The sequence below is a fragment of the Trachymyrmex septentrionalis genome, unplaced genomic scaffold (genome assembly GCF_001594115.1).
Source record: "Trachymyrmex septentrionalis isolate Tsep2-gDNA-1 unplaced genomic scaffold, Tsep1.0 scaffold9, whole genome shotgun sequence".
Taxonomy (NCBI): Eukaryota; Metazoa; Arthropoda; class Insecta; order Hymenoptera; family Formicidae; genus Trachymyrmex; species Trachymyrmex septentrionalis.
This window is the reverse complement of record NW_017306091.1, coordinates 4,456,283-4,483,495: the sequence shown is the minus strand read 5'-3', so window position 1 is coordinate 4,483,495 and position 27,213 is coordinate 4,456,283. Positions and strand designations below refer to the sequence as shown.

The following is a 27,213-nucleotide window of genomic DNA, read 5'->3' as shown; positions in this document are numbered from 1 at the left end:
CAGTCAACCTGGATCGTTAGTATTAAATAATTTGGTGTGAATTTATATAGATATATCTCCAATCTTGCAAACTGTACGCCAAATTTAATTTTCAGTTTTGAAACGAATCTTGATAGAATTAAAATAGTAACGTCACAAATTAAATTGACAAGTAATTTATATAATAATATTGATGCTTACAGGTATCTTTTAGAAAGATTATATTATAACAATCTGATTCTGATAAGTCTAAAACCTATAAATCATTTTATTGCAAAAATATTACCTCAATCGGAGTTCGAACCCGGATCTCCTTATTTAATATATATAGCTTTTTTAATATCTCTTTGTGTATTTTCGAAAAAAAGACGGATGATTTAAAGATTTTTCGAAAAAAAAAACGGATGATTTAAAAATTTGTCGCGTGCCTTTTCGATCAATCTGAAGACTATTTTTCCTTAAAACACACACACACACACACAAAAATATTAAAGATATTAAAGGAGCTACTGATGATTATATATATGATTATATATATATATAAAATTAACATGACGATGATAATTAATAGCTTAAAATACCTTTATTATATGCACAGAGATGGTTATAATTTAAAACGATAATAACATTTAATAATAAATGCAGTCTTTATTATATTTATAGATAGGAATTATAATTATATTTCTAATTTATTCGAAATATATTTACATATAATTAGGCAGCGAATAAAATCGTTCATTAAGTCTTGTATCACGGTTGTAATCGAAAATAGGCCTTCACCAATTGAATATTGGCTATTCGCGTCATATATATAAACTCACGGAAAATACCGAAAATCTCTCCTAATTCAAACGTAACTCTCGCAAACTCGTGAACTTTCTATTTGACTCCTTCGTAGTTTATTACCAACTGTTCCGTAAATCCAAAATTCACTACGGAATTCATTACGCATTCTCAGACACCGTGCAAACGTCCTCACAGACACGATCATAATAGATCGATATGTCATCTAGTCTATCTTCAATTGATTTTCTTTATTCTCGTATAAAGATATTAAAGGAGATCATTTTTTATTGTAATTTGTGGCATTTCATATGTTTTTGTGATAATTTTGTACAAACTCATTAAAATTACTTATTCAAATAGATAGAATCATTTAGAAATGAATTGTTTTTTAGATAAAATCATTTATATAAATATGTATATGTGTGTGTGTATGTGTACACACACACACGCGCGCGCAGGATTGGCAAGTAACGTGTTAGGGAAAGAGAATAAGAATTCAACTATCAGAAATGTGTATTCCACGGTGCATGATTTCTGATAGGTTGAAATTCTTATTCTCTGTTCTCTGTTCCCTATTCCTTTTATTGTGCGGAATATAGAAAAAATTCGCCTTGATATTAAATCAAAATTAAAATTTATAATCACTGAAACATATCAAATGTTAAAAATCATATATAAATCGCAGCTGAAACGAAACTGTTTATTTCTATTTATATAAAAGAGTTTTAATCATAGCTTGATGATCATTTCTTGCTGGGTAATTAACTTATTTATAAAGAATAAAATAGACTGTATGTTTCTTAAAATTATATATATTAAAGAGAGTGCATTAATTATAGAAAATATATTATCTGAAAAATAAGCGAAAATAAAAAATTCCATTATTTGGATGCTCAAAAAGTATTCGTATAGTCGAGAAATTTAGCTAATAATATCAGAAATACATGCGAAGCTAATTTATTTATGTTACAACAATGTATTCATTGCAAAATTGCTAATTAATGTTCATTTTTTACAAATAAGACTTTTTTTTATAAAAAAAATGTTCTTCTAAGAATACTTTTTGCTCTCATTGTATGTATATCAGTTTCTGAGTTTTACTCCTCTAAAATAGAATTCTAACATCTTTTTTATAGTTAAAAAGAAGAATCTGCACACACATATTTGTATAATAGCATTTTTTATTGATAGAATTAATGCACATTCAGTTTAAAACCGCTGTATAATCGATATAAAGATGTGTGGTTAATAAAAATATAGAAACGAGTTATACGCAAAATGCTCAATACATTTTATTATATTATTTGATAAAATATAGTTTAGGCATTTTATCACCTCAGGTATCTCACTTTTACATTTAGATTAGAGTTGCGTACAACAGCTTTAATATGCACTGAGTGCGCACAAGTTTTGCCAATGAAAAACAATATAATATTCTATTAATATCAAGAAAAAAGTAACGACTCGTTACATTTTGAGTGACGGTAACGAGTTAATTTTATAACGTTGCCAATCCTATATACATTCAAACGTGTTTATTTCATAAATTCTCTTTATTTGTTCCAAAAATGTCGATAAATCATGAGAATAGGTTTCTTAAATAATAAGAATTAAATAATACATGCATAATTGTGCAATTAGAAAATTCATCAATTTGCATTATATACGATTTATACGCAGCATTGAGAGACGATATTCAAATTTGGAGAAAGCAACCGTTGCATCATTTTTACGAGTGTCAACATTCTACACGCAATAGCTTTTAGCCAAATAACTTATATAATGTTATATAAAGTGTAGTTTTTTCTCTATAAATTAATCTCTATAATTTATAGAGAAAAAATTAGTTTAATTCTTAATGTTATAATAAACTAGTTTATTTTTAAAAGTTCAATAAACGTTGCTCGTGATTTTTTGCCTTTCTAATTACTAATTTTTGCTTAGCAATCTCACGCTACATATTATACATACTTTAATATTGAGAAATAATTAAAATCGCAAGCGCCAAATAATGTTCCAATCAAATAATATTGGAAAATTATAATTTAGAAAAATAGTATAGATGATCTAAAACATTTTGTATATTTTTCATATGTATATATTCACTATTATCTTTATAATATTGCATTTTTCTCGATATTTGTACATTAACTGCATACCCGAGAGATTTGATACAACCGAAGATTATAATGCAAGAATAGATGAAATAAATTCTGAATGACATAAATATATGCAACATCATTAATAATTTGAGTTTACAATAATTTGTTTATAAATTTTCGTAAACTCAAAATACAGTTTTACTTAATTAACTTGGTAATCTTTACAAAAATGTTGGATGAGTCTAGAGCAATCAACGCACGGTGTCAAATCCGATAATCCTGTTACTGCGAAGTGTAACATCGTGTCCCTTGAGCGACTCGGTTCGCTTTCTAATCGATCGCTAGTAATCGAAGAAAAAAATTATTGAAAAAAATCAAACCTAGTTCCATACAAATATTCAAATTCGAAACATTGACCAGCAGATCCTTGAAATATGTATTAGATAAAGAAATGCATGCTCTAACAGGATAACCCTTTAATCGTAGACACTGAGCAAGTTCTCGGGCGTTTTGTATATAATATTAACGTACTTATTTAGATAGTCGAGATTTTTTTACATATCCGGTAATGATATTGCTTGTTGACTATGAAGAAAGAACACTAATTCACCGGCGCAACACGAAATGTCTGTCAAGGTCGGTGACTTTCCAAGTGTCGAGAAGTACTTGTAAGTATTTCTACATCCAACTGAGCGTTATTCTCTTCTGCTAACAACTATCATAGAAATATTTTTTCTTATTGGCTACAATCTACGCTCAAACATTATTGTAAAAGCGGATATTATCAACTGAAAAATTGTCGCATTTACTTTAATATAAAACGAATAAATTATATTTGTGTAACAATACTGTAACTTTTTTCTCTTGAAAGTGAACGCATACCATACATTAATTACCAGAAATAATTTGACTTTTTAAATTTGTCGAATTTCTTTAACAATAATTTGTTCATTTTTATGTGTGTGTGATACAGCAACATACTGTTCTCTTATCTAAAAAATAACACAACTCAAAACATTGAGTTTCCCAGAAAAGAGGAAAAAATTGTTTTTCAACTTGACATGAAATCATTGATCATTAAAATAATATCAGCTAAATAATATTGGAAATAATATTAATATACAAAAAATATCTTCTCTTAACATAACCAAATGTCATTTTTTATTTTTTTAAATTAAGTTACTTCATAATAATCGATGGTAATATAATAATTTACTTAGCTCATCCATATTTGATTTAATGATTGATGGTAATATAATGATAAAAGTTATGTTTATTTTATTCATGCAACTAATCAAAAAATGACGTTTCTTTGAGCTATTTCTAAAGTGAGAAACGCGATATGTATATATTCTATAACCCGTATTCAGAATATGCTTATAATGATGTTAGTGAGCATAACATATAATTCACATTATATATATATTAAAGAATTTTAGAAAAATAAAAACACAATTCGTATATGCATAGGCCTATGCTAATCGCGCAATAAATTTATCGCGTAAAATTATAATAATATTATAAATAGAAAATATTGTAAAAATATTATAGATCTATAATAAAAAGTTTGTGAGACAGAATAAAATGGACATATTATCACAAAATATTCATATTCTTTCAAATTTTAAAATTATTTATATTTTCTACTTTTATAGATATGGTTAAAAAATAAAAAGCATACAGCCACAGCTCAAGATGTTTTTATTTTTTAACCTTTGTAAAACTTTTAGCCACTTTCTAATAATTTAAAATTTTATAGATATATTTATCGGTAACATTATTATTATTTGCCTACGAAATGATAATGTAGTCGATACGACAGATATTTACGGAATATAAAATGCCTGACAAAAAATAGGCTATGGAAAGAATTAAAACACATGTATACATGTTTTTTACGCACTGTGAACTCTTTTACACAAACAAGTTTGAACTCTGCGTAAAATATGTATCGCTGAGAAAAATAAGTTGTTTCAAAAAAAATTTGTTAGTTCAATTGTTGGGCTGTTAAGCAACAAAATAACATGTTTTAAATTACAAAATTTTATTAATCTAAATATATAAAAAAATATATAAAAAAAATATTTGAACTAAATAATCGTTACGAACAAAACGCATTTAGTCAAGTTAACAACTTTTTTTTCTCAATGTAATTATGCAGAGAATATATTTCGGAGCTGAAGTTTATTGTCTTTCATAAATTATAGGTTTCTTGATCGATTCTCCATCGATTGAAAAAAAAATTGAAATATATCCATCTATAAGACGTTTGAGAGTCACACTCATGTAATGAAGCCAGTGTTCAACCGATATCTATCGAAACTGGTTGCTGAATTGTCATCGTTCATAAAAAAAAAATTTATCATATAATACGATGAGAATGATCATACGCATAGAAATTGGCACTCTGATGCAGGATGACCATGATCATCTCACACGCTTATATCAACTATCTTAACAACTGAATAAAGACATATCCAGCAGCGAATTCATAAGTATTAACGAAAGTAGGATGATAGAAGGTTAAAATTTCACTCTAAAACAATGCGATCAAGCAGCGATAAATTAAATCTGATTAATTTAGGAGAAATGTAAAATGTTTAGAATAATTTATATTGTCAATTTCTTATATGTATAATTGAATGTCACACTCAAAATAACACGATGTGTCGAAACGTTTGTAAATAATTTGGTTCAATTCCAAAAGATTATATAATAATTTCGTAAAAATATCCAGCGTTGGCTTTTTAGTTATGCTCTTTAGTATTAAAATTGAAATATATCCATTTCTAGTGGAGTTACAACAAATGGGGTCTTGCTTTCATATTTATTATCATAACTGAGATCCCCAGGATCCTAGTGTGTACTTTACAGAAAAAGAGCGTGTATACCTAAAGTAAATATTAAATCACGTTGAAACATAAAAATTATTATTGAAATAAAATAAAATAAAAATAATAAGCAATTGCACATCACACAAGTAAAAAATGAATTAATTGGCACGGATTCTTCTTTCAGTTTCAATTGCTCATAGACTGAAATATTAGCGTTTTAGGATCGCAGAAAAAGGAGCATTTCTTTCAATTCAATTCATGATATCCATCGAGAGAGAAAGTACCCACGATGTATGTCTTACACATATATCCTACTTCTTCTCTCTCTCTCTCTCTCTCTCTCTCTCTCTCTCTCTCTCTCTCTCCCCTTTCTCTTTCATACTTCCATTTTCGGCAGTCATAGTGTGTTCAGAAGCGAAATTTCCTGTACTTTTCCGTATACAGTTGAGGAATAACTACTTTCTTTATTCCTTCACGTTCCAGGAACGTTTACTTCTCTCTTGGCGCATTAATGCAACATCGTCGCAATCGGCGTCGCTTCATCGCGTTGCTTACTTTTTCCGCGATACGTTTCTCTCCCGCGACCAGGTGACCCTGAAGTAAATGAAATCTACTTTCTTTGACGATGCAACAAATGATGTGAGCTCTAACGCGCCTCTGTATTCTTCTCCTTCCCTTTTTTTTTCATATTGTGATGTCACGGCAACGAAATGAGTAGTCGATGGTGTAAGAAAAAAGGACCAATGCGCATAATGGCGGAGATCTGAAATCTTGATCAATCAGAGCTTGAGCTTTTATGCAGTGCACTGTTTAAAAGTTTCAAACACGAAATAAGATTGTCTAACGCAGTTTGATTAAAAATATATGATATTTAATATAAAATATTATAAAAACGGAATATAATTATGAAGACTGTTCGTTGACTACACGTTTGACTTTTCTTTTTTCTTTTTTGACTACAGTTTTGTTGCTTAATTTGTTGGTTAACCTGCACAGTTGTATATACGTGCGGGTGCGTACTAAACACGCTATTACGCAAACAGGAAGAGAAACTTTTGTGCACGTGATACTTGTTAATTTGTTATATATTGTATTAAATACTATTTTCTGTACTAAATGAAATTTTATGAATTGCTCATTCATAATACTGGCAGCTGTTTGCAAATTTTTGGAAGGATATATACAGTTTCCTCTAGACATGCAGAACAGCCAGTTGTCTGTCAGAGGAAGAGTTTTCGTTGGAACATCTAACTACGGGTACTTATGCCGAAATTTGTGTGCGACATAATCAGCTATATAAATTTTTATTTCTCGTTTTAATTTCATGATATAGTTAACCTGAAACGCTATATTTGAATTCAATTATACCATTCTAAATGTATATGTAGACAAGTCGCTCTCAAACTTCTACGTCCACGTCGTTAGCTCTGGATGAAGCCGAAGGAGAGTTCTACCCAAAATTTATTTTGCTGCTATTTACATTACATGCAATAATGACTTCAGCATTCAAAATTATCGTTTTCTGACCTCACCACAGTATTTAACGACTTCAAAAACCATTATATATGCATTATTTATAAATTTGAAAAATTTTAATTTTTTCCATAACCTTTTCCGCCGGAAAGCCGATATACTCAACTCAAGTCGTAATGGAAACACTATATAGGATATATCCTTGATACAAATACATGTTTTTATTATTTTTCAATGAGATTTTGATAACCTTTAATGCCGGCGGTCTAAAGGTTAAAGCTTCTATTTCCACGATCGGTATAACTCTTGCAATTTTTAATGCAACACACTAGCATTTTAATAACTTCTTAACATCCCTTCCGTGTAAGCAGTCATACTAAATCTCGCATAAAAAGTAAAGTAAAGCTCAAAGTGTAATTGATTGTCCCTCATTAATTTTTTTAGTCTACTGCACATCCATCACTTTTGTTCATTTTTCTTTTTACATCATGGTCGAGACATACTAAAAATTGGCTTACAATTGACTCTTTAAATCTTGAGTAAAGATTTCAAGAACCCTGGAAAGTCCTGTGAAAAATGCCTTCTTAAGATGACTGAAAGTTGATAAATAAACTTTTCTAAGGCTGATTCGTGGAGCCAGAACATTTTTTTTTCACAACGTACAAAATAAATATCTCTAATAAAAATTCATGTTATTCCTATATGTATATTCAATACTTGAAACGCAACTTTATCAGTTTGATTTGTACTATTCTAGTTGAATCTACTTAAATTCCAATAAGTGTAATGATTTTTTTTTCAATTTATATACATATTTCGTAATTAGTAGATATAATTAGACAACTAACTAATGGTACTTAATCATTTTTCGGCAGTTATGCATACAAGATAAGTTATGTAATTTGTCTTTCATAAGCAATAGTTGGTCCTCAGCGAGAAAGCGAGAAAGCTTTTAACCACAAATGACCACGGCCGAAAAAGAATAAAATTAGAAGTCCTACGCACAACTTCACAATTTCAACAACTCTCGCTTATATACCTATAAGTAGATACATCTAATCTATTTTCCGTTTATTAAATGTCCTTTACAGTCTATGAAATTCAAATAACGATGATCATAAAAATCGATGTAAAACATGCTAAGCGAATACAGTGACATTGTACTGTACGAAAATTTTATTTTAGATTTAAATTTTAATTAAAGGCATGTTTAATAGTAAAATCAAGAAATTTGCATGAATAATTGGACATTGAATTTTCATCGAGAGAAGATAAATTTCAATTTTTATAATATAAAGACCTGATAATTGAAAACAAAGTTTCTATATTCATAATGCTAGTAATGAATAAAAATGTAAATATAGATTTTGTATAAATTTTGTTAATAAATCTTTCAATCTATAATTTCACGAAGTATTTTACTTTTATAGATAAATGGCATTAATTTATCAATATAAAGTTAAAATTTTTTTACTTTTTATTGTTGGCGTAAAAACGGCAAAATTATCATGTCCAAAAGATAAATAAGTTTCGTTTTGATCAAGACTTGTTTATTAAGACAAATTATCTATTGGAAGTTTTTGGTTTAATTAAAACATTCGATCGTACAAACGTTAAAAATCTATCCAAAATTTATTTAGTGAAATAGAAATTAGCGTGATGTTGCAAGTACAACAGCACACAATATCCACATTAATCGGAATATCAGAAAATATAGATATTTTTTATAGAAATTCAATTTAATACTGATCAATTTAATATTGAAAGACTAATGATCAATTACTTATTTTGAATACTAAAAGCACTGAAGAACAGTGTACAGTTGTACAAAATAAAATAATTAATAATGTCGAAATAATGCAGAAGTCGCGCAAACACATACCTGATTTGAAATAGAGAAAATTTATTGGTTTTTTTATATGATATCTGTCACTATCGCACACGTTTTGACTGCTAAGATACTACTTTCGACTTGTCGAAGTGTTCCTTAGCAAATCTCTTAGCTTTTCTAACGGTCCCTCGAAGATGAGATAACACGGAATTATTGAGTACGACGTACCTGGACTTTACACTCGTATGGATACGCGGATACGACGAGTAACAGTCCTCACGAATCCATTGAATGGCTCGACGTATGCATAAGAAAGAAGTTGAACAATCGCGAACCAAATACCTAGCCACCCGGTGATAAACTGCACGTGGAGAGGCTGCAAGTATCGGCTTTAATCTGCGGCTTAATGCTGCAGACACGAGAGATATAAACCTTCCCACCAAATCATGCGGCGCGCACCGACCGACTGATTTGACGTTGGCAACGGATTGGGCTGGACTTAGACAACGCTCACAATTGCCGCCACGTTGCATCTCGGCCGTCTCCGCGAGTGCTCGAGTACACTCGGTACACTCGAGGTAGTCGCTAGTCGGGGCACGCATGCGTAAACCAATCCGAATGATTTGAATGCACTATGGCCGACATATTCACATACTCGGATTTTATATTTAAGACAGTAAGTAATATCTTAATACTAATCGATTCTATAATTGTTTATAACATCTTAACACTTTCACGGTGGGTGTTACGTACGTGTGACTTTTACTGCAAGCGATCAACACATATAATACATCCAGTTGAAATCGTATTATAGGACAGTATTCACAGTACTTAATTATTTTAAGACCGTCTTAAGTAATGTCTTAAGATGCTTATGCGGCTTTTTCATTGGTTCATGACATCTTAAGACTGTACTTAAGACGGTCTTAAATATAAGATTCGATTATGAATACCGAGTCATAGCGTATGTAGTGAGTTTCCTTCTAAGTTTTTGAGAGAATATTTTATTATTTAAAGATTTTGAATAACTGCGAAAAATGCCCTCCGTAAAAGTGTTAAGACAGTCTTAAATATAAAAATAGACTATATACCAGGTTTTTTTTTTAATTTGAGAATCTCCGATGATATCTGTAATGTCTGTATTCTTTTTTCATTCCGTCTTTTCAATCTATAGGAATGGAATGGAAAAACGATGCCATGCATTCGAATCTCTTTATTCTTAACACATCTATATCTTTTTGTAATTTTAATGCTTCCCCTACTCTGTTGCTAATATTCAGGTCCCTATTCTGTAACTTTCAATCCTAAAACACAGTAAGTGTAGACAAGTAAGCTTGTCATAAGATACTGGTCAACAGTCGAATTTGAGTAGAATAATCGACTGTAATTGGTTGATTTCTTAAGGCTTACTACCTATTATGTTTCGGAGCTTAATGACAGTGCGAGTATTATATTGTTATTGCGCCATGTTTTTACTACGCATAAAGAGAGTGTGCAATGACAGTATAATAACACTGTAACTACGTCAAGAATTACAGAATATAAATTAGGTATGTGAAACCACATAAATATAAAACGAATGAAATATAGTGTCACAAGAAAGGTGAGCAATCTCTCGTTAGCATGCGGATGAACAATCCCATAAATTTTTTTCTACGACGCGACCATTGCCGCGATATTCGTCTTTAAGATTTAAAAAACACTAAAAAAAAACTTTTATACTACTCTCCAAATGTCGATAATTTATAATAATCATTTTTATATTAGGCATTTCATATTTATTAATATGAAAATAATTATTATAAATTCGAAGAAAAATATAATAAGTCGAAAGATCAATGAATGTAAGTATAAGAATAAATAAAAAAACGCTTAAAATCAATTTAAAATAACGACCAATCAAAAATATACAGTTATGCAGTAGTAAAACATTTTTCATTTAAATTAAAGATACCAAACTTAATATATTTCAATGATTTGAAAAAGAGATGACACAACATATACAAAATTGATTATTTTTCTGCTATATAAATTTTATTCTTCATAGTTTTTGTCTATATATACAGTACGATGCGCGCAAGTAAAATCAGATATGAAAATCTTCAGTTTCTTATGAACAATATTTATGATGTATGAGTCATGTAATTTAAGAATTTAAATTTAATTTTAATTTATAATGATTGCTATAACCCATATGCACATATAAATTACCAAAATTAACAAATTAATGCAGTAATGAAAAATTAACATTAAGGTCATCTGTAGAATTAAAGAAAAGAAGTAATCAATATGCAAATATCTACTTGTGTACAGCAGCTCGAAAAACAAATTCTATTCAATGTTAATATCCAGATTTAATTGCAAAAGCTCCTTTTTACCTTAATGTTTTTCAACAATTTATTATTTATTTTTTCGACAATATAAAACAATCTCTTGCAAAAAAAAAAATAAGAAAAAAAAGATATGTGCACGTATGCTGTTGTAAGTCATCCAATCGTTACGGATGGCAATTTCGCAAGCGCATTAGGAAAGTAGGAATGCAGTCGAGCAATAGTGTATGCGTGCGAAATTTTTTAGTTCGAAAGGAAGAAAATTTTATACGACTAATCTGATGTAAATTTCATTCTGATTTAAAAAAGGAGAACTATCAGGAATGTTTAAAATAAAAAAGAGATTGACTGAAACTGATTGAACAAAAATTATTTCAATGAGAAAAAGGAGAATTATTAAAAACGATTGATTATTCAAATCAATCATTCAGAAAGAGATTCCAACAGCAGACCAAAAATCTGATGGAGAGAACACGGATTTTATTACGTTATTTAAATTGATTGCTGTACTTTGTGGTACAGTAGAATATAACGACGCTGCCGAAATAATACAGTATTTTCTCGAAGCTATTTTAGTGTCCTTTAGAATTAGATTAGAAATAAATTTCATGTCGCAACATCGTGTGTGCTGGATGAAAATATTTTCGTGCGTGCAATTCCAACCAGACGGTGCACTCATCTTACAGCTTTCCAATCTGTATAATCTTCGCCGACGATCGACTTCGCCTCTCTCGCGGACTCTCCAAAACTCTCCCTCACGCTATTACGCTTCTAGAAATTCGGCAGTTTCTTGCGCTTTGTTTTGCATAGATAATAAATTCTAGTAATTTTCGTCATAAAATTATCGCGCGCGTCATCCCGATTTGCGTTAAATCAATTGTTTACGTTAAATGAGAGAGCGCTTCTTGCAATAAATTTTGTACGATGCAATAAATTTCAAGCATATCTCTTACCATGTAGAGTTCGGTATTTTTCTTTTAAGATAGAGATACATAATCAATTTATTCGATACTTAGTCTATTTATGGAAAGATAATCTATCCCAAGCAGTGTAAATATAATTAATTAACATTATTCATACTATTAGTTGTTAATAAAATGTTAAAATTAAAATTTGTATTGTGCTGCTTTCAATAATAAATGCGTTATGATCAGAAAGTAATATTTTACTTTAAAAATCTGATCAATAAGAGATATTCTAAAAAATATAATAAATCAAATGCCAATTTGAGCTGGTTATTAGTATTTTTATACAAAGTTTTTTATTTTAAGTAGTTTTATTCAAAGTGAATATTAAACGTTTCGACCTACGGTCAAGATATTCTTCAAAAAATATATTGATAAAATTACATAATGATAACGCAGTATAAATAAATAAAATGCGAAAAAAACTGTGGTAGTGACGTCCAAGTTAATTTTGGTCATTAAATTATTATATAAGTTAACTAAAAAAAGAAAGATTTTTTTTTTAGAATTGACCGATCAATGGTCGTTTCTAAATAAAATAATTTAAAAATGCTAACATAAAATTACACGCAAAAAATGGTAAAAAAAACTTACATAACTGTCAAGATTGAACTGTTTCTATAAGGTTTGTTCCTTACATGTTCCTTCAAAAAGAGATAAAATTAAACGATAAGAATATTATTTTTGTCCGTAAATATGAGAAACACAATCGATAAACTAGAAGCCTATACCGGTCGAACATAGATCTTTAATGCTTTTAAATAATTCAATATAAATTATTTATATATATATATATATGTGTGTGTGTGTGTGTGTATGTATATATACTATATATATGTACATGCATATATACCTTTTTTAGTTATTCAAACTGCGCGCCGAATTAGTTTTCCAGAGTTATAAACGCAATTAAACTACTAATAATGTCAATTTTTAATAATTCGATGCTCAATCAGGCATCATATTAGAACGATGTCAATTTGCTGAAAAACTGTAAATAAATTTATTACGTAAAATAGTCGAATCCGGATCTCTTGTATTCCATATGAGCGCTTTAAGCCTTTTTTAGACTACTGAGGCTTAGTTCGATTCTCGGTCGAGATAATATTTTTCGTAATAAATTTACAGTCTTTCAGCAAATTAACATCTTTCTAATACAATGCCTAATTATGCATCTATTAGGTGTACAAAAAAGTTCTGAGCTTTTTTTTGTAAAATTCAATCTTTATTTAAAAACAAACGAAAAAAATGGCTTGCTGCGTAACGCCAAGCTGTTCTGCAAGCTCCTTTTCAGTTTGCGCAGAGTTTATATCCAGCAGTGCTTGCAATTCGTCCGTTTCAATCTTTTCAGGGCGTCCAGCACGCGATTCATCTTTAAGACTGAAATCTCCTTGGCGAAACTTTTGATACCACCTTTTGCATGTTGCATGACTTACAGCGTTCTCTCCATATGCAGCACAAATCATTTCAGTGGCTTCAGCAGCATTTTTCTTCAGATGAAACGCGAAGTGGATGGAAAATCGAATATGCTCTTTTGTAATTGCCATCGTGAACACTACTGATTTTTGAGGTTATGTGCATCAAACGCCAAACCGTATCGCATTTCAGGAGGTTAAATGTTACTGTTTTAAAACCCCAAAAGGGCGGGAAGATATATAAAATTTAAATTGTTATTTCGGTTGTATCAAATCTAAAGCTCAGAACTTTTTTGTACACCTTATAATTATTAAAAATTGCTTATCAATTTAATTTAATTCGTGACATTATTACAGTAGTTTAATTGCGTTTATAACTCCGGAAAAACCAATTCGGCGCGGAGTTTGAATAAATTTTTAACATCAACTTATTGTCAAGTAAGTTTAACTGATTGAAGAAGATTTAGTATAGTCAAAATATTTCCGATTTATTCATAGATAAAAAACTGGTTTAATTCTTAATGATTAATGTATGTTTTAAAAAATTAGCGTTTTTAAAGATCCAGAATAAACGTTACTCGTGCTTTTTGTTCTTTCCAATTACTAAGCAAAATTTCTTAAAATAAAATGAAAATTTCGGAAAGGAGGATGTCAAGTTTTGATAGTTTTTTAACGAAAATAAAAGTTTCAAGATGTATAAATTACATATGATATTAAAAGACTATTTAAGTGGAGTCGATTAATGTATTGCTTATCTTGCGGAAAAACATCGGAAACGTGAAAGGAATTGTGATAAATAGTAGCTCCAAGACAAGGCAAGAAAATCCAGTACAAGAAAAGTGCTCATAAGAGTTTCCGCGGTTGTTAGTATATAAAAAATATATTTATAAATGTATTATATAAGGCGAAAGCGTGCAAACAATTAGAACGTATGTATTTTATAGAATGCATATAATAAAAATCATCTACGAATGTTTCAGTTCCGAATTTAAATTATCTTCAGCAAAAGTAAAGCATAAATTAAAGTAGAAACGCAAGAAAACACTTAATATAAGTATACCTCCATCTTTAATAAATTCACATTTATTGATAAGAAGTTGTTAGGTAAGAAATCAAATTAGAATTTACAGAACGATTATTTTACCGGTAGTCCTTTATGGCAGCGAAGCGTGGTCACTTACATTACAAGACGAGAAAAGATTTAGGGCTTTCGAAAATAAAGTACTTCGAAAAATCATCGGGGCAAAACGCGATGAGGAAACGGGCGAATGGAGAAAATTACACAACGCAGAATTACATCAATTATATAATAGTCCGGATATTATTAATGTCATAAAATCGCGTCGATTAAGATGGGCAGGTCACGCGGCGCGTATGGATGAGAATCGAATTGCATATAAAGTGCTAATTGGTAAACCGGATGGGAAGAGACCATTGGGTAGACCAAGACGTAGATGGGAAGAAAATATTAGAATGGACCTTAACGAAATGGGGTACGAGGGTCACAAATGGAGGGATCTGGCTCAGGGACGGGAACAGTGGCGGGATTTGGTATTTGCGGCAATGAGCTTTCGAGTTCCTAACGCCTAATAATAATAATAATAATAATAGGTAAGAAATCAAAACGTTCCCGAAATTAAACAAGGACTGTATTGTTGGAGATTCTTAAATGATTGACGAGCGATAAAGAATTTAATATAAAATAATCATTTGATTTCGCACGAATTTTAGTTTTAACAAACATGCTTATCAAATTATACATATTTAAATACTAACACAATTTGTTACTTAATTATCGGAATATCTTGATATTTTATTCAACAATTTATCGATTTATTGTGTTTGATTTTTCCAAATTCTCGATGTTTCCCTGTTACCAGCGACATCACTTGATTCCATTTTAAATAGTCCTTCAATTCATTATAATTTATACATCTCGGAACTTTTTCATGATCGACAAACAATTAAAACGTAACATTTCCCTTTTTTGAAATAAAAATTCTGAAAATTCGAGATACAATAATCTCTCTCGGATATCAATAATAAATAATAATTTTTTTCTTTTCAAGTTACGAGTATTTCAGAGTTGCAAAAGCGAATTATAAATGATAAGCGCGTGGTCCAACGTCCATATTTTGAAAGCTATAATATTTTACCAAGGCGGAGAAAAAAAACAAACTGATGATCGTGTCATGTCTCACGTCTCGGCGTGTATAGTGCATAGTAGTGGAAAGCGAAGAGAAACCCTCCGGTCGTTTCGAGCAAATATAATCGGCGATCGCGTTTACGTGCAGCGGAAAACCGCAGCGAATCTGACGAGCAGTCGCATCTTCTGGCTTCTTCTCTTCGCGCTACTCCGCGTTATACTTATTGCACATTGGACGCGATAAGGGCTGCCGCAGACAAAATTTATGTAACAGTAACCTTAAGACGTGAATTAAACCGATGAGCCAATCAGGATACTGCTTTAGATCTTAGATCTACGTACTCTAACGGAAATAGAAATAGCAGTAAACTTATCCATAACGCGAGTTTCAACTGGTTGAAATTTACTTTATTGCAAAATTATGGATAAGTTTATTGTTATTTCCATTCCCGTTAGATTACTTCTTACGGTCACTGTCGCATACAAAATTGAATTTTGTATGCGACAGCCCGAAGCGATGAGCGACAAACGATATCCGACGAGAGCTTTGTGTCGTCACATGAGAAAAAGCAGAGCTTTTATTGGATATCGCTCGTCGTTCATCGCTCATCGCGTCCAGTGTGTAGTAGGCTTTACACCGATATCGTCCAGTTTATTGAGGATAAAACGAATGCGGTCGGCGTTACGAGAAAGGCCCAACGCGCTTGCGACGTCTCGTAGAAATCGCTACTTCGCTTTCTAACTGATCGTTTATCACGATACTATCAGACATTTCACGCGCTGCGAGCGGATCCATGGAAAGCGAAGCTTTTCTTCCACCGCCGTAAAATTAATTAATAATTCAGAGCTGAATTTCCGCCTAACACAGAAGATGGTTATCTATACCTATTTCAAACGTGATCTTTTGATTGATAACATTAGTTTTTTTTTATCACTTTTACGATTTGAAACGTTCCCTTGTGAGTCCTAATAAAATTCTATGAAAAGTCCTAATTTTTAAGGATAAGAAAGAAGTCCTCTCGTTTTTTAAAATTCCTCATTCTTTTTCCAGGTTTCTTCAGAAAATAAACACTCTATTATCATTTACTGCGGTCGGTTTCATTCAGCGAGTCGCTAAACTGAAACTGCCATGATGAATGAGGAAAATACGAGGAAAATACGCGCTCCATTTTGTGTCTCGTTTCTAGATCGAGAGAGATCTTCGCCTCTCATAAATCGTACGCACACGTTCTAAACAATTTACATGGTATGCGATCATTTTCATGGTCGGAAGGCCGAAATTAACGATGAGTATACATTTTCGCTGGAAATTTTCAGCTTCGCCGAATGCGTAATAAACGTGCGCGATGCAGGAAGCCACCAAAATGAATGAACACAATTCGCCGAAGTCGCGAAGTGTTCTCGCGACGATCATCATTTATTCCGATCATCTATCACTTCTCGGATATACATATCATTTACGCTACGTGACTATAATCTCAAATGGTATCAATAACAATACAGTTACCAGATCGTTATTTTTAGAGAGAAAGTGAAAATACCGATCTTCAACGGAGCTTTTGAATTCTAGCAGCATTGAAACGCTACGAATTACGTCACACAGTTTTGGTATTCTTAAAATACACATTTGAATGTTATCATTAGTCTTTGTCCGTCTGCATACGATCAGCATGCATTTTCGATGTACTCGTAAAGTTATTGTTAACCGCTAAGTTCATTTGATTTACGCAATTGATGAAGATAAAGAGCATAGCGCCAGGTAAACTTAAAGGTTTGTTTATCTCGTTGACATTGCGGACGAAAGAAAATTCAATTCAGCTTCGTGTATGCATGTTTTTAAAGCTTGACTTATCATTACTGAATCAAAAGAAAAAAGAAAAAATACGAGTAACAAGGGATCTTGTTTAATCTGGAAATAATCACGAAGGATAATTTTTACACTCCAGCAGCAAAAAACTAAAGTTCAGTCTTATAATACTTTCCTTTACTGATTGAGAATTTATACCCATTTTTTTATTTCTTCTTAAATTTAAAAAAAAATATATTAATCTATACACATATAATGATTTTAAATATTATACAATAATTTGTACAGCAATCAATAATATACAATATATATGTAATTAACAATAAAATAACTTTTAAAGTAAGGTGTAAAAAATATCTCAGGTAATTGCAATTTATGAAAAAAAAATTGATAACTATTTGTATGCGTCTCGTATTGTATGCATCGGTACATGTAATGTGTACATACGTTAGCGCAAATACACCGAGAACAAAATACTCGCAAACAAATGTTATATATCTATGTGTTACATATGACATTTTCTTCAATATTTATTAGTTATTAAAAATTTGCCGCAATAATAAAATATATATTTCTATATATCTTATTAATTGTCGAAAGATAAAATATAGATGATTTACATATTTAGAATAATATTTTATTTCACTGTATTAGAATAAGGATTTGTTTCAGTGAAATAAATATATTTCATTGAAATTTGTAAGTTACAAAAAAATTTTTAAGTTATTTTTTCTCAGTGTAGACTCGTCCGACATAACGATGCTTGTGATGGAAAAATCGGAACAGCTTTGTAGTAATTTAAAAGTCAGTCCCATGCACATGAGGGAACATTCTTACGTGTGCGGCGCGGTTTCTCTCATCAGAGAACGTACAAGGCATACTTATTGTGCGTGCTGACGAAGGAAAAATCGCTCGGGAATCCCCCAGATTGAAGTGCACGAGTGAAGAATTTATAAATGAACCCTCACGAGCTGAGCCGATATTAACAATAATTACGTGAATCACCCCGAAACTATTACGAATACGTGATGAGTATTTTGATGGAAAGAATCTTTTGTATAGAAAATAATTAACACTAAGCCAGTTTAACAATTGTTGGTTAAGTATTGCAACTAGAAAGCAAGCTATTAGATAATGTAACAATTAACTGATATAATTTTTGGTTTAAGATCATAATAATTAGTCTTCATTAAAATTCTTGCAACTTATTTGATGAATATTTTGTTCTGTACTTTTAAATGCAATTTTTTTTGTTTATTTTGTTTAATCTCACTTCATTTTAATTCATTTTTTAAGTGCGTTTAATATTAAAAAATAAGCTAATAAAATATGTTAACATAATTTTTAAACAATGCTTAAAGATCATTCTTTGGGATATTCTATGCTTACGCATTTCGCACAAGATGTACATACCTAACGTATTAAGTATTATTCCATCGCCTTCGTGTAAACAATTGGGACTTTTAGCTTTAAGTCTAATAAAAAAAAAAATTACAAAAATAATTCTTAAAAATAGCTTTTTTTTATTAGTTAGACAATTTCTAAAAATAAAAAACTCTTCTTTAAACATGAGATTTTTTAGTCTGTAATCAATTCTTTGAGCTTTATCTTTCAATTTGTACCCATGACAAAAATTTGTTTGTTTCATCTGTCGCTTCCTGTTACTTTCTAAAGAACTAGCAGTGTATACATGTGTATACACGCATACCATCCAAATTATGCATGACGAAATTGTATGTATATATACCCTGCACAGCACAATCGAACCGATGAACCGCGTAATAATAGATGCGATACTTCCAATAAAAAGAATTTCTATTTCTATTTCTATTGTCCGTGCACCGAATCAGTAAACCGGCTCAAAATCAGTTATTGCAATTAAAAAAAAAGATTTATTTTTTGTATATCCAAACTAATTTAAATTATTCAATGTTCTTAAAATGATATAGACATATATTTGAAATTTTACAAAAAAAAGTATTATAATCCAGTAACAAAAACCTACATACAAATAAATTATATATCTGTGCAAAAAACAAGGGTCTTGTTCTATGTATATACGTAATAACATCAGTGTATCCATAAAATAGATGTTAAGACCCCTGTTTTTACGTACATATATTGAGGCCTCTGTTCTTTGAATAGATTGGATATTCTTATTATGCACATTAGAATAAGACCCTTGTTTTTTCTATAAACGTATATATTCTTATTTCTTATTACATATATGGTTTTTTGTGAAAAGCATTGTTTAATATATAAGCTTATACTTTTTTTACTAATGCCCATTTTTCACTTCTAGATAACTTTACCCCAGAGTACAATGGAAATATCTTTTTGATAAGGTTAACCTCAATTTATCTGGAAGTGAAGAAATTACATTACTCGATCTCATTAAATTTGGCTCCGATTTTCCTGGTGTAGAATATCCGGTGTAGAATAAAACCTCTGTTCTTTGTATAGATTTCTTATTGCATGTAGATATAGAAGTTATTCTATAGTAAGTAGATGAAAAGAGGTATAAGCTTATGTCCAAAAAATGCCTCATTAAAAAATTATAAATGTTCAAAGATTCTTATCAACATAATAGTTATATAATAAATATTTAAAAACTCTTCCTTTTCTATAAGAATATAGGCTATCATTCGAACTAGTAACTGTCGAACTCTTTCAAATATTCCTACCATAAGCGTGTTGAGGAATTTTTTTCGGGGAAGATAATTTCTATCAACTCGATGATGTATCTAGTGTCAATCGGAATAAGGTTCCAAAAAACCAAAAAAAAAGAATGGATTTTACTCTATTATACTGAAAAGAACGTCACTGTACTAATTTTGTTGTTATAACATTTTATTACAATAGTTTTTAATGTTAATGAATTCCATTTGGATATTCTTCTTTGGATAGTCTTTTAATGTTTCCTCATACCTCATGGTGAAGAGAAAAAATGTTTCATACATCATGTTACTTTTACTTATTTTTTTAAAAACTTTTTTTTCAAAGAAGGCCAATGCAATTACTACAAGCAAAATGATTAATTTTTTAATATTATTATTATGCTCGAATTAATAAAAGTATTAAAAATTACTTACATTTTACAAAAAAAAAAAAAAAATATTTTATGTAATAGCAAAAAACTCATACAAAGTCAAAAATTGCATGTTTTTTACAATTAAAAATGAAAGAGAAAAAATTCGAGTACTACATCGCCAATTCAGAACAAAATATTCTCATTAGTAAAGCCGTGAAAAATTATTAGGCACCGACCGAATGAGTGGTTGTTTGCTATCGGAACTAATTTGAACCAAATTCCTTCTGGATACGCCCATAATTCCTACTTTATTAAAAATAATAGTAAGTACAAGTATACATCAAATAAAGGATTTGGGAATCAAGCCAGATATTTATGTATATGTTATATTTAAATAATAATTAACAAGATTTATTAAACATTATTAAATATTTCAAATAGTAAATATATTTTGAATACATTCCCAAAGCTGGTTTTTTGTTTCCATATTATCATTAACTAGCATGTTTTGCGTATAAGGAACATTCAAAAGAATTCGACAGTCATTAGTTCGACGAATTTGTATTCCTGTTACAAGAAATAATTAATTTTCAAATATTAATTATGACTATTATAAAAATTGATAAAATCTTCTGAATATTTGTGACTTTTTAGTAAAACATTTTCATAATACATAAGTTTATATGATCTTTCTTCATCTACTCGATTAACATATTGTTTGACCTCAATCTTTCGACCTATACGTAAAAACAAGGTTTTACTCTATATATAAATAATAACAACCAGAGTTAAGAATGTTTATAAAAATAACAATTATCGTTATTTTTTAATGTAAAAATTTAATATTGCCATTATCCTAGCGAAAAAAGAAATAATGATCGTTATCAAAAGGATACGGATAATATGGTATTGTAACGACGTTACAAATTATTTTCCAATCCTAATAAGTGTACGCAAAAAACAGAAATCTTATTACATACGTAAAAACCGAGATCTTACTCTCGAAAAATAATGCATATGAAAATACTATGGTAAAATATTCGAATAGTTTTAAACTTTTAAACATAATAAATTGTAGTAAAGTTAAGTTTTCAGCTTTCAAGTTATTAATATACGTATAATATTTACGTAAATGATTAATACAAAATTTTTGAAAAAACAAGAATATATAAACTTTTGATACATCAAGCAAGAGAACTTATTCGTATTGATAAACACGCTAATATGATATGCTGATATTTTAAAAATCATATTAATCTAATATCGCATACCATATTTTCTGAAATCATACATTATACAGTTAAGCAAATTTATAATAATCTTTACCAACCTTTAACATGACGAAACAGTAAAATCAGTTCTTACAGCTACACGTAATGGTGAGCTCGACAATAGCCGTTGGAAAAAGAGAAAACCGTATAAAAACATCGTTATCAACTGTTTGCGCATGCGTTTCAAAAACTTGATACTGACTATCTTAAATTCAAACGTTAACTATGTGCCCTTCAAAATTTTTAAAAGATATCACGTGGGTTTGGTTGTGTCGTAAAAGCAATTCTTTATTATTTCCCCAAGAAATTTGACGATTAAAATTAAACCTTATAAGAATGAGACATTGATTTAAAATTGTGAATTTTGAAAGATACAAATAACGCGATTTTTAAGGCTTTGAGGCCAAATATAATTACAAATGCGCGCGTGCGCGCGCATGCAGAATATAACTTTTTTCCGCATTAGATAATTTTTTTATTAAATAAATTACATTAATGTTTTTTTTAAATTAATTCGACATTAAGTGCAGCCAAAATAAAAAATATACTATTTTTTTGCAATAGTTACAAGGTGTTTATTCTGATTCTAATTTTTTTATGTGTTATGCATTTTAATTTTTTCTAGAAGTATTTAACAGGCCATCAGATATCCACAAATTAATAACACTTTCGATGAATATCTGAATATAAATGATTACATCGCATGAAATTGCGTGAGGGGCGTATTTTTAAAATTTCTCAAAGAAACATCGAGCTGGAAACTATTATTACATTGGATAATATGATGACCACTTTTGAAAATATTGATGTTAATACGTCACTGAAAGTTCATTTTAATATCGCTATCTTAAATTCTTTGGAAAGCTTGCTACACAGAATTAGATAAAGGTAAAAAATTTCATAAACAAATCATGCAGATGGATTGTCGATGTAAAAGAAAATTTCTCCTTGCAATGATTTCTAATTTCTGTTTTTCGATTGTGGAGTAAATTAAAAAAAAATGTAATTTATTTAATTTGTTAAATAAAAAATTCATTTAACGCAAAAAAAGTTGTGTTTGGATCTGTGTGTGTATGTATGTGTGTGTGTGTGTGTATTTGTGATCATGTTTGACTTCGGAATTTAAAAAATCGCGTTATTGTAATCCCCTCAAAATTCACAATCTTAAATAGATATCCGATTCTTGTAAGATCTAACTGCATTAAATTTCTTGGGAAAATGAGAGTTGTGTCCCCGACACAACCAAATTATTCCAAGTGACCTTCGGAAAATTTTCGCAAACATACAATGTTATCTCTTTTAACAAATACTTTACATATATTATAGTTTTCTATTTTTACATGCGACATTTTTCGAAAATAAGATCCTAGCTCTAAATCACCACAAGATCGCGAGACACACGATTTTCAATTGTAATAATTAATTCGAATGTAACGCTGAAATTTTTTCCCTGCTTGGAACACGCGCGCGCGCGCGCGAATAAGTATTAAGTAAACTTTGTTCAACTTTAAATCTCACAAAAGTTTAGAACAATATATAATAAAAGTCGACTTTACTGTGCTAAAGATTATTCCATATTATCATTCAAAATTATATGAGTAACTTATAAAGACCAAGAAAATTGAAACTTCATAGTTTTTGTCTATACTTTGACACATTATTTTTTATCTCATGTTGTTTTTCGATATTACTCAATTTTGGTAGCAAATACGTATGTTATACAATTTTTTTCAAATCTGAGAAAATTTCAGTATATTTTTCTCTTATCTTTTGTAAAACAATAAATTTTTAAGAATATACAGAACATGTAATATAATGCAAATATCTATTCAAATATCTAAGATAGGAATATAATTGTTGTAAAAGCGAGAATGTGCAAGCACGCAATGCTTAACAAAAATTCTCCAAAATTAAAGGAAGTTATGAGTATTTAAAAGAAAGTAGAAAGAACGCAAAATGATGTCTAATGCCCATTTCTATCAACGTATAGATTACTTTTAATCTCGATTTCTGATTCTGAGAATCAGAATAAGTTAAAAGGAAATTAAATCGAGATTAAAATTGATCTATATGATATGGACACAAATCTGGTTCCACCAATGTAAGATTAATTGTTTTTCTTGGTTCAATTTATTCTTTATCTTTTTCTAATTCTAAGGCTGATTTCCTGGTTTCATCAATATAAGATTTTTATATAGAATTAGAAAAAAAAAAGAGTACATTGAATCGAGATTAATCTTCTTATTAATCTTATATTAATGAAATTAGACCGTAATAGAGAGATTTTGATATAACTCAAATTAAATAAATCAGCACTAATACGAATAAAGCTATTAAATTAATTAATAAAATCATATTTAATGTATAGAAAAATTAAAAATAATCAACTATTGTATATCAGAGATTTTGTTAAGCAATTCTAACGGTCGAATTAAATTTATCAGAGTTTTATCGAAGTCGTCTAGATTGTTACAAAAATAGAGCAAAATCCATCGTTCGATTTCAAATAGTCAAACGATTTTAAATTTTTTACAGAAGGGAGAGTAAAACTGGTAAAAGAGTGTGACACATCGTTACCGAGACTGTCAATTAAATTGTCTAAGTCTGAAAAATCCACTCGTCGACCGATCAGCTGATTGATAAATGCATTCTGCATCGGCCTGTGCAGAGATTGCATTCTTAGCACGTGCGATAAATAAGTGTTTTACATCAAGCGTTATACAGTCCATCAAACCACATAACCTATACGGGCAGAGAGAGCAAACAATTGGTCTGTTTTTTTTGTGACTGAACTTGAAAAAGTGTACACTTTTGGAACTTAAAGTGAAATAGATATATATATTTGTTATTTGGTGAAAGCGAGGAAGAAAGTTTTGGTACAGTCTAGTAGGAACAAAAACAGATCTAACGATTGACTTACGTTACGATATACCGAGAAGTAGATGATATCATCAAGGAGGTGCCGTCTACCGCGAGTCGACGCCACCCCTCCGGTGCTTTCCTTTAATCAACTCTCATATTCCCGGCATCTGATCACGCTGTTACACCCATACCGCACTGCAAGGTCTGCAAGCCCAAGCGGTTCAATGCAGCTTATTGCCACTTTATGTAGACCGATTGTCCGAAGTGTGAACTCTCTCATTACGACATCTACACGACATTTTAGAAACGTATTGCGTCATGTATTGATCGTAGCATCCTTTCCGCCAGAATTAGGTCGGTACATCTCTAGCCCGCGTTTTTTGTATTGTTTCATGAATGATTAACGTATAGGTATTTATCATTATGATGATTACAGAGAAATATGATGCCGTCGATAACCGGCACTACGGAAATTTTTTTTAAATACTTGTAAAAATTACATCCTATTTTAACGTAATATTTTGAATGATACAAATAATCGATAGCAAATACAATATTTTATGATTTTTACGAATATATATAGTCTTATTTAATCATATTACATCATATCATTATTAATAATTGCAATTAAAATAATGATTATTATTATTTATTATCAAAAAATTTAATTATAATAAGTTTGGCATTTGGGAATTAACTCTGTACTATGTGCGCGATAAATTTCAATATTATTAATTGCATCTCTCGTATTTAATTAATAATTCGTACAATACCAATGATAACAGCATTATAATTTTTCTTTCATATAAATGTTTTTGTTGTAGAATGTCATTTTTTAAATTAATGTCGAAATGTGCCTCGGTAATTTCATTTTACTTTTAAATTGGACAGAAGAGATTTGTATTTTTTTAAGGAGCATACATTGATCAATTTCACGAATAATATTGCATACATAGTAAAATGATATTTTTTGCTTCTAAGAATGCATTTGCGAATAAAAACACAAGCAAAAACGTCTGTCTAGCGAATAATTTATGTGTCTTGCCATAAACTTTAATAATTCGTATTGTACGAATTGTTAATTAAATACGAGAGATGCAATTTAATAATATTGAAGTTTATCGCGCACATAATACAGCGCTAATTCGCAAGAGACGAACTTATATTTATTTTTTTTATATCAGAGAATTAAGATTATTATTCGTTATTATATATTTTTATAAAACATATTTGTTATACGTTTATATATAATAATAAAAATTCTACATGACAAGACACATAAATTATTCACTAGACAGACGTTTTTGCCTGTGTTTTTATTCGCAAATGTATTCCTAGAAGCAAAAAATATAAAGTATCATTTTACTATGTATGCAATATTATTCGTGAAATTAATCAATGTACGCTCCTTAAAAAAATACAAATCTCTTCTGTCCAATTTAAAAGTAAAATAAAATTACCGAGACACATTTCGACATTAATTAAAAAAATGACATTCTACAACAAAAACATTCTACAATTATATGAAAGAAAAATTATAATGCTGTTATCAGTAATGTCGTTAGAAATGCAGTATTAACTCGAGTCGCAATTAAAAATGTACATTTATATTCAAATATAACAGATATTACGATAGAATAGTGATACGGATAGAATAATGATACTTGTCACGACAGAGCAAGGGTAGAAATATTTATGTTAATTACAGCATATCATGTTTATTACAGCAATAACATTACGTGCATCTACATGTATAAAATTCGCGAATGAGCGAGCTATTATCACAGAAAACCGAGCGTTCTTTCCTTCATCTTTCTAATTGTGGGTGGTGGTCGATCGTTGTATATCGCTCGAGTGACGGGCATGATTCATCATCGATTCCACGCGATTCGCTGTCTCCCGTACCACGTCCGATATCTCGTCCGGTAGGTGATCCAGCGTCGGGATATGCGCCGACAGTCTCTTGTAGACAGAGTCTTTGCTGCCGTCCTTCTTGTGTCGCCTTTGCTCCTCGTACTTGAGCTGCTGCTTAAAGAATATAGCGTTCTTAATGAACTCTAGGGTATTCTCGAAGCTCTTCCCAGCACCCTGCATCGTTCGTATAGCGCTGACCGCGTACTCCACGTCGTAGCATCTGCCTAGCAATTGTTGTTGTAGCGCCAGCACCTCTACTCGTTTCTCCACCATCGGTGGCAGAGCTTTTCTCACGTGCTCCTGCAGCCTGTAAAATGCGAGCGATGGCTCGTTCGCGACGATGTGCATGTTCTCTGATATACGTTCCGTTGCTACAACAACGAGATTTTATTATGTGAATCAATATTTACGTTTTGTCACATTTCATAGATCAATGTTAACATATACATACCGATTCATACATATAC

At 30.2% G+C, this 27,213-nt stretch overlaps 2 protein-coding genes across 3 annotated transcripts in view; both read right to left on the bottom strand.

The window, feature by feature from the left end:
- LOC108755982 (3-hydroxy-3-methylglutaryl-coenzyme A reductase) overlaps positions 1-9,478 on the bottom strand; it is a 17,312-nt gene extending 7,834 nt beyond the window's left edge. Inside the window, exons 1-3 of the mRNA XM_018499487.1 lie at positions 9,234-9,478; positions 8,266-8,275; positions 3,658-3,665 (exon numbers count right to left, since the gene is read on the bottom strand). The gene's annotated coding sequence lies outside the window, so the exon portion shown is untranslated. The remainder of the gene's footprint in view (positions 1-3,657; positions 3,666-8,265; positions 8,276-9,233) is intronic.
- Positions 9,479-26,556: 17,078 nt separating this feature from the next.
- LOC108755886 (protein MEF2BNB homolog) overlaps positions 26,557-27,213 on the bottom strand; it is a 14,692-nt gene continuing 14,035 nt past the window's right edge. For both annotated transcript variants that reach the window (XM_018499285.1, XM_018499286.1), the window contains exon 3: positions 26,557-27,117. In XM_018499285.1, coding sequence (XP_018354787.1) covers positions 26,648-27,117 — 470 coding nt within the window. In that variant the 3' untranslated portion in view covers positions 26,557-26,647. The remainder of the gene's footprint in view (positions 27,118-27,213) is intronic.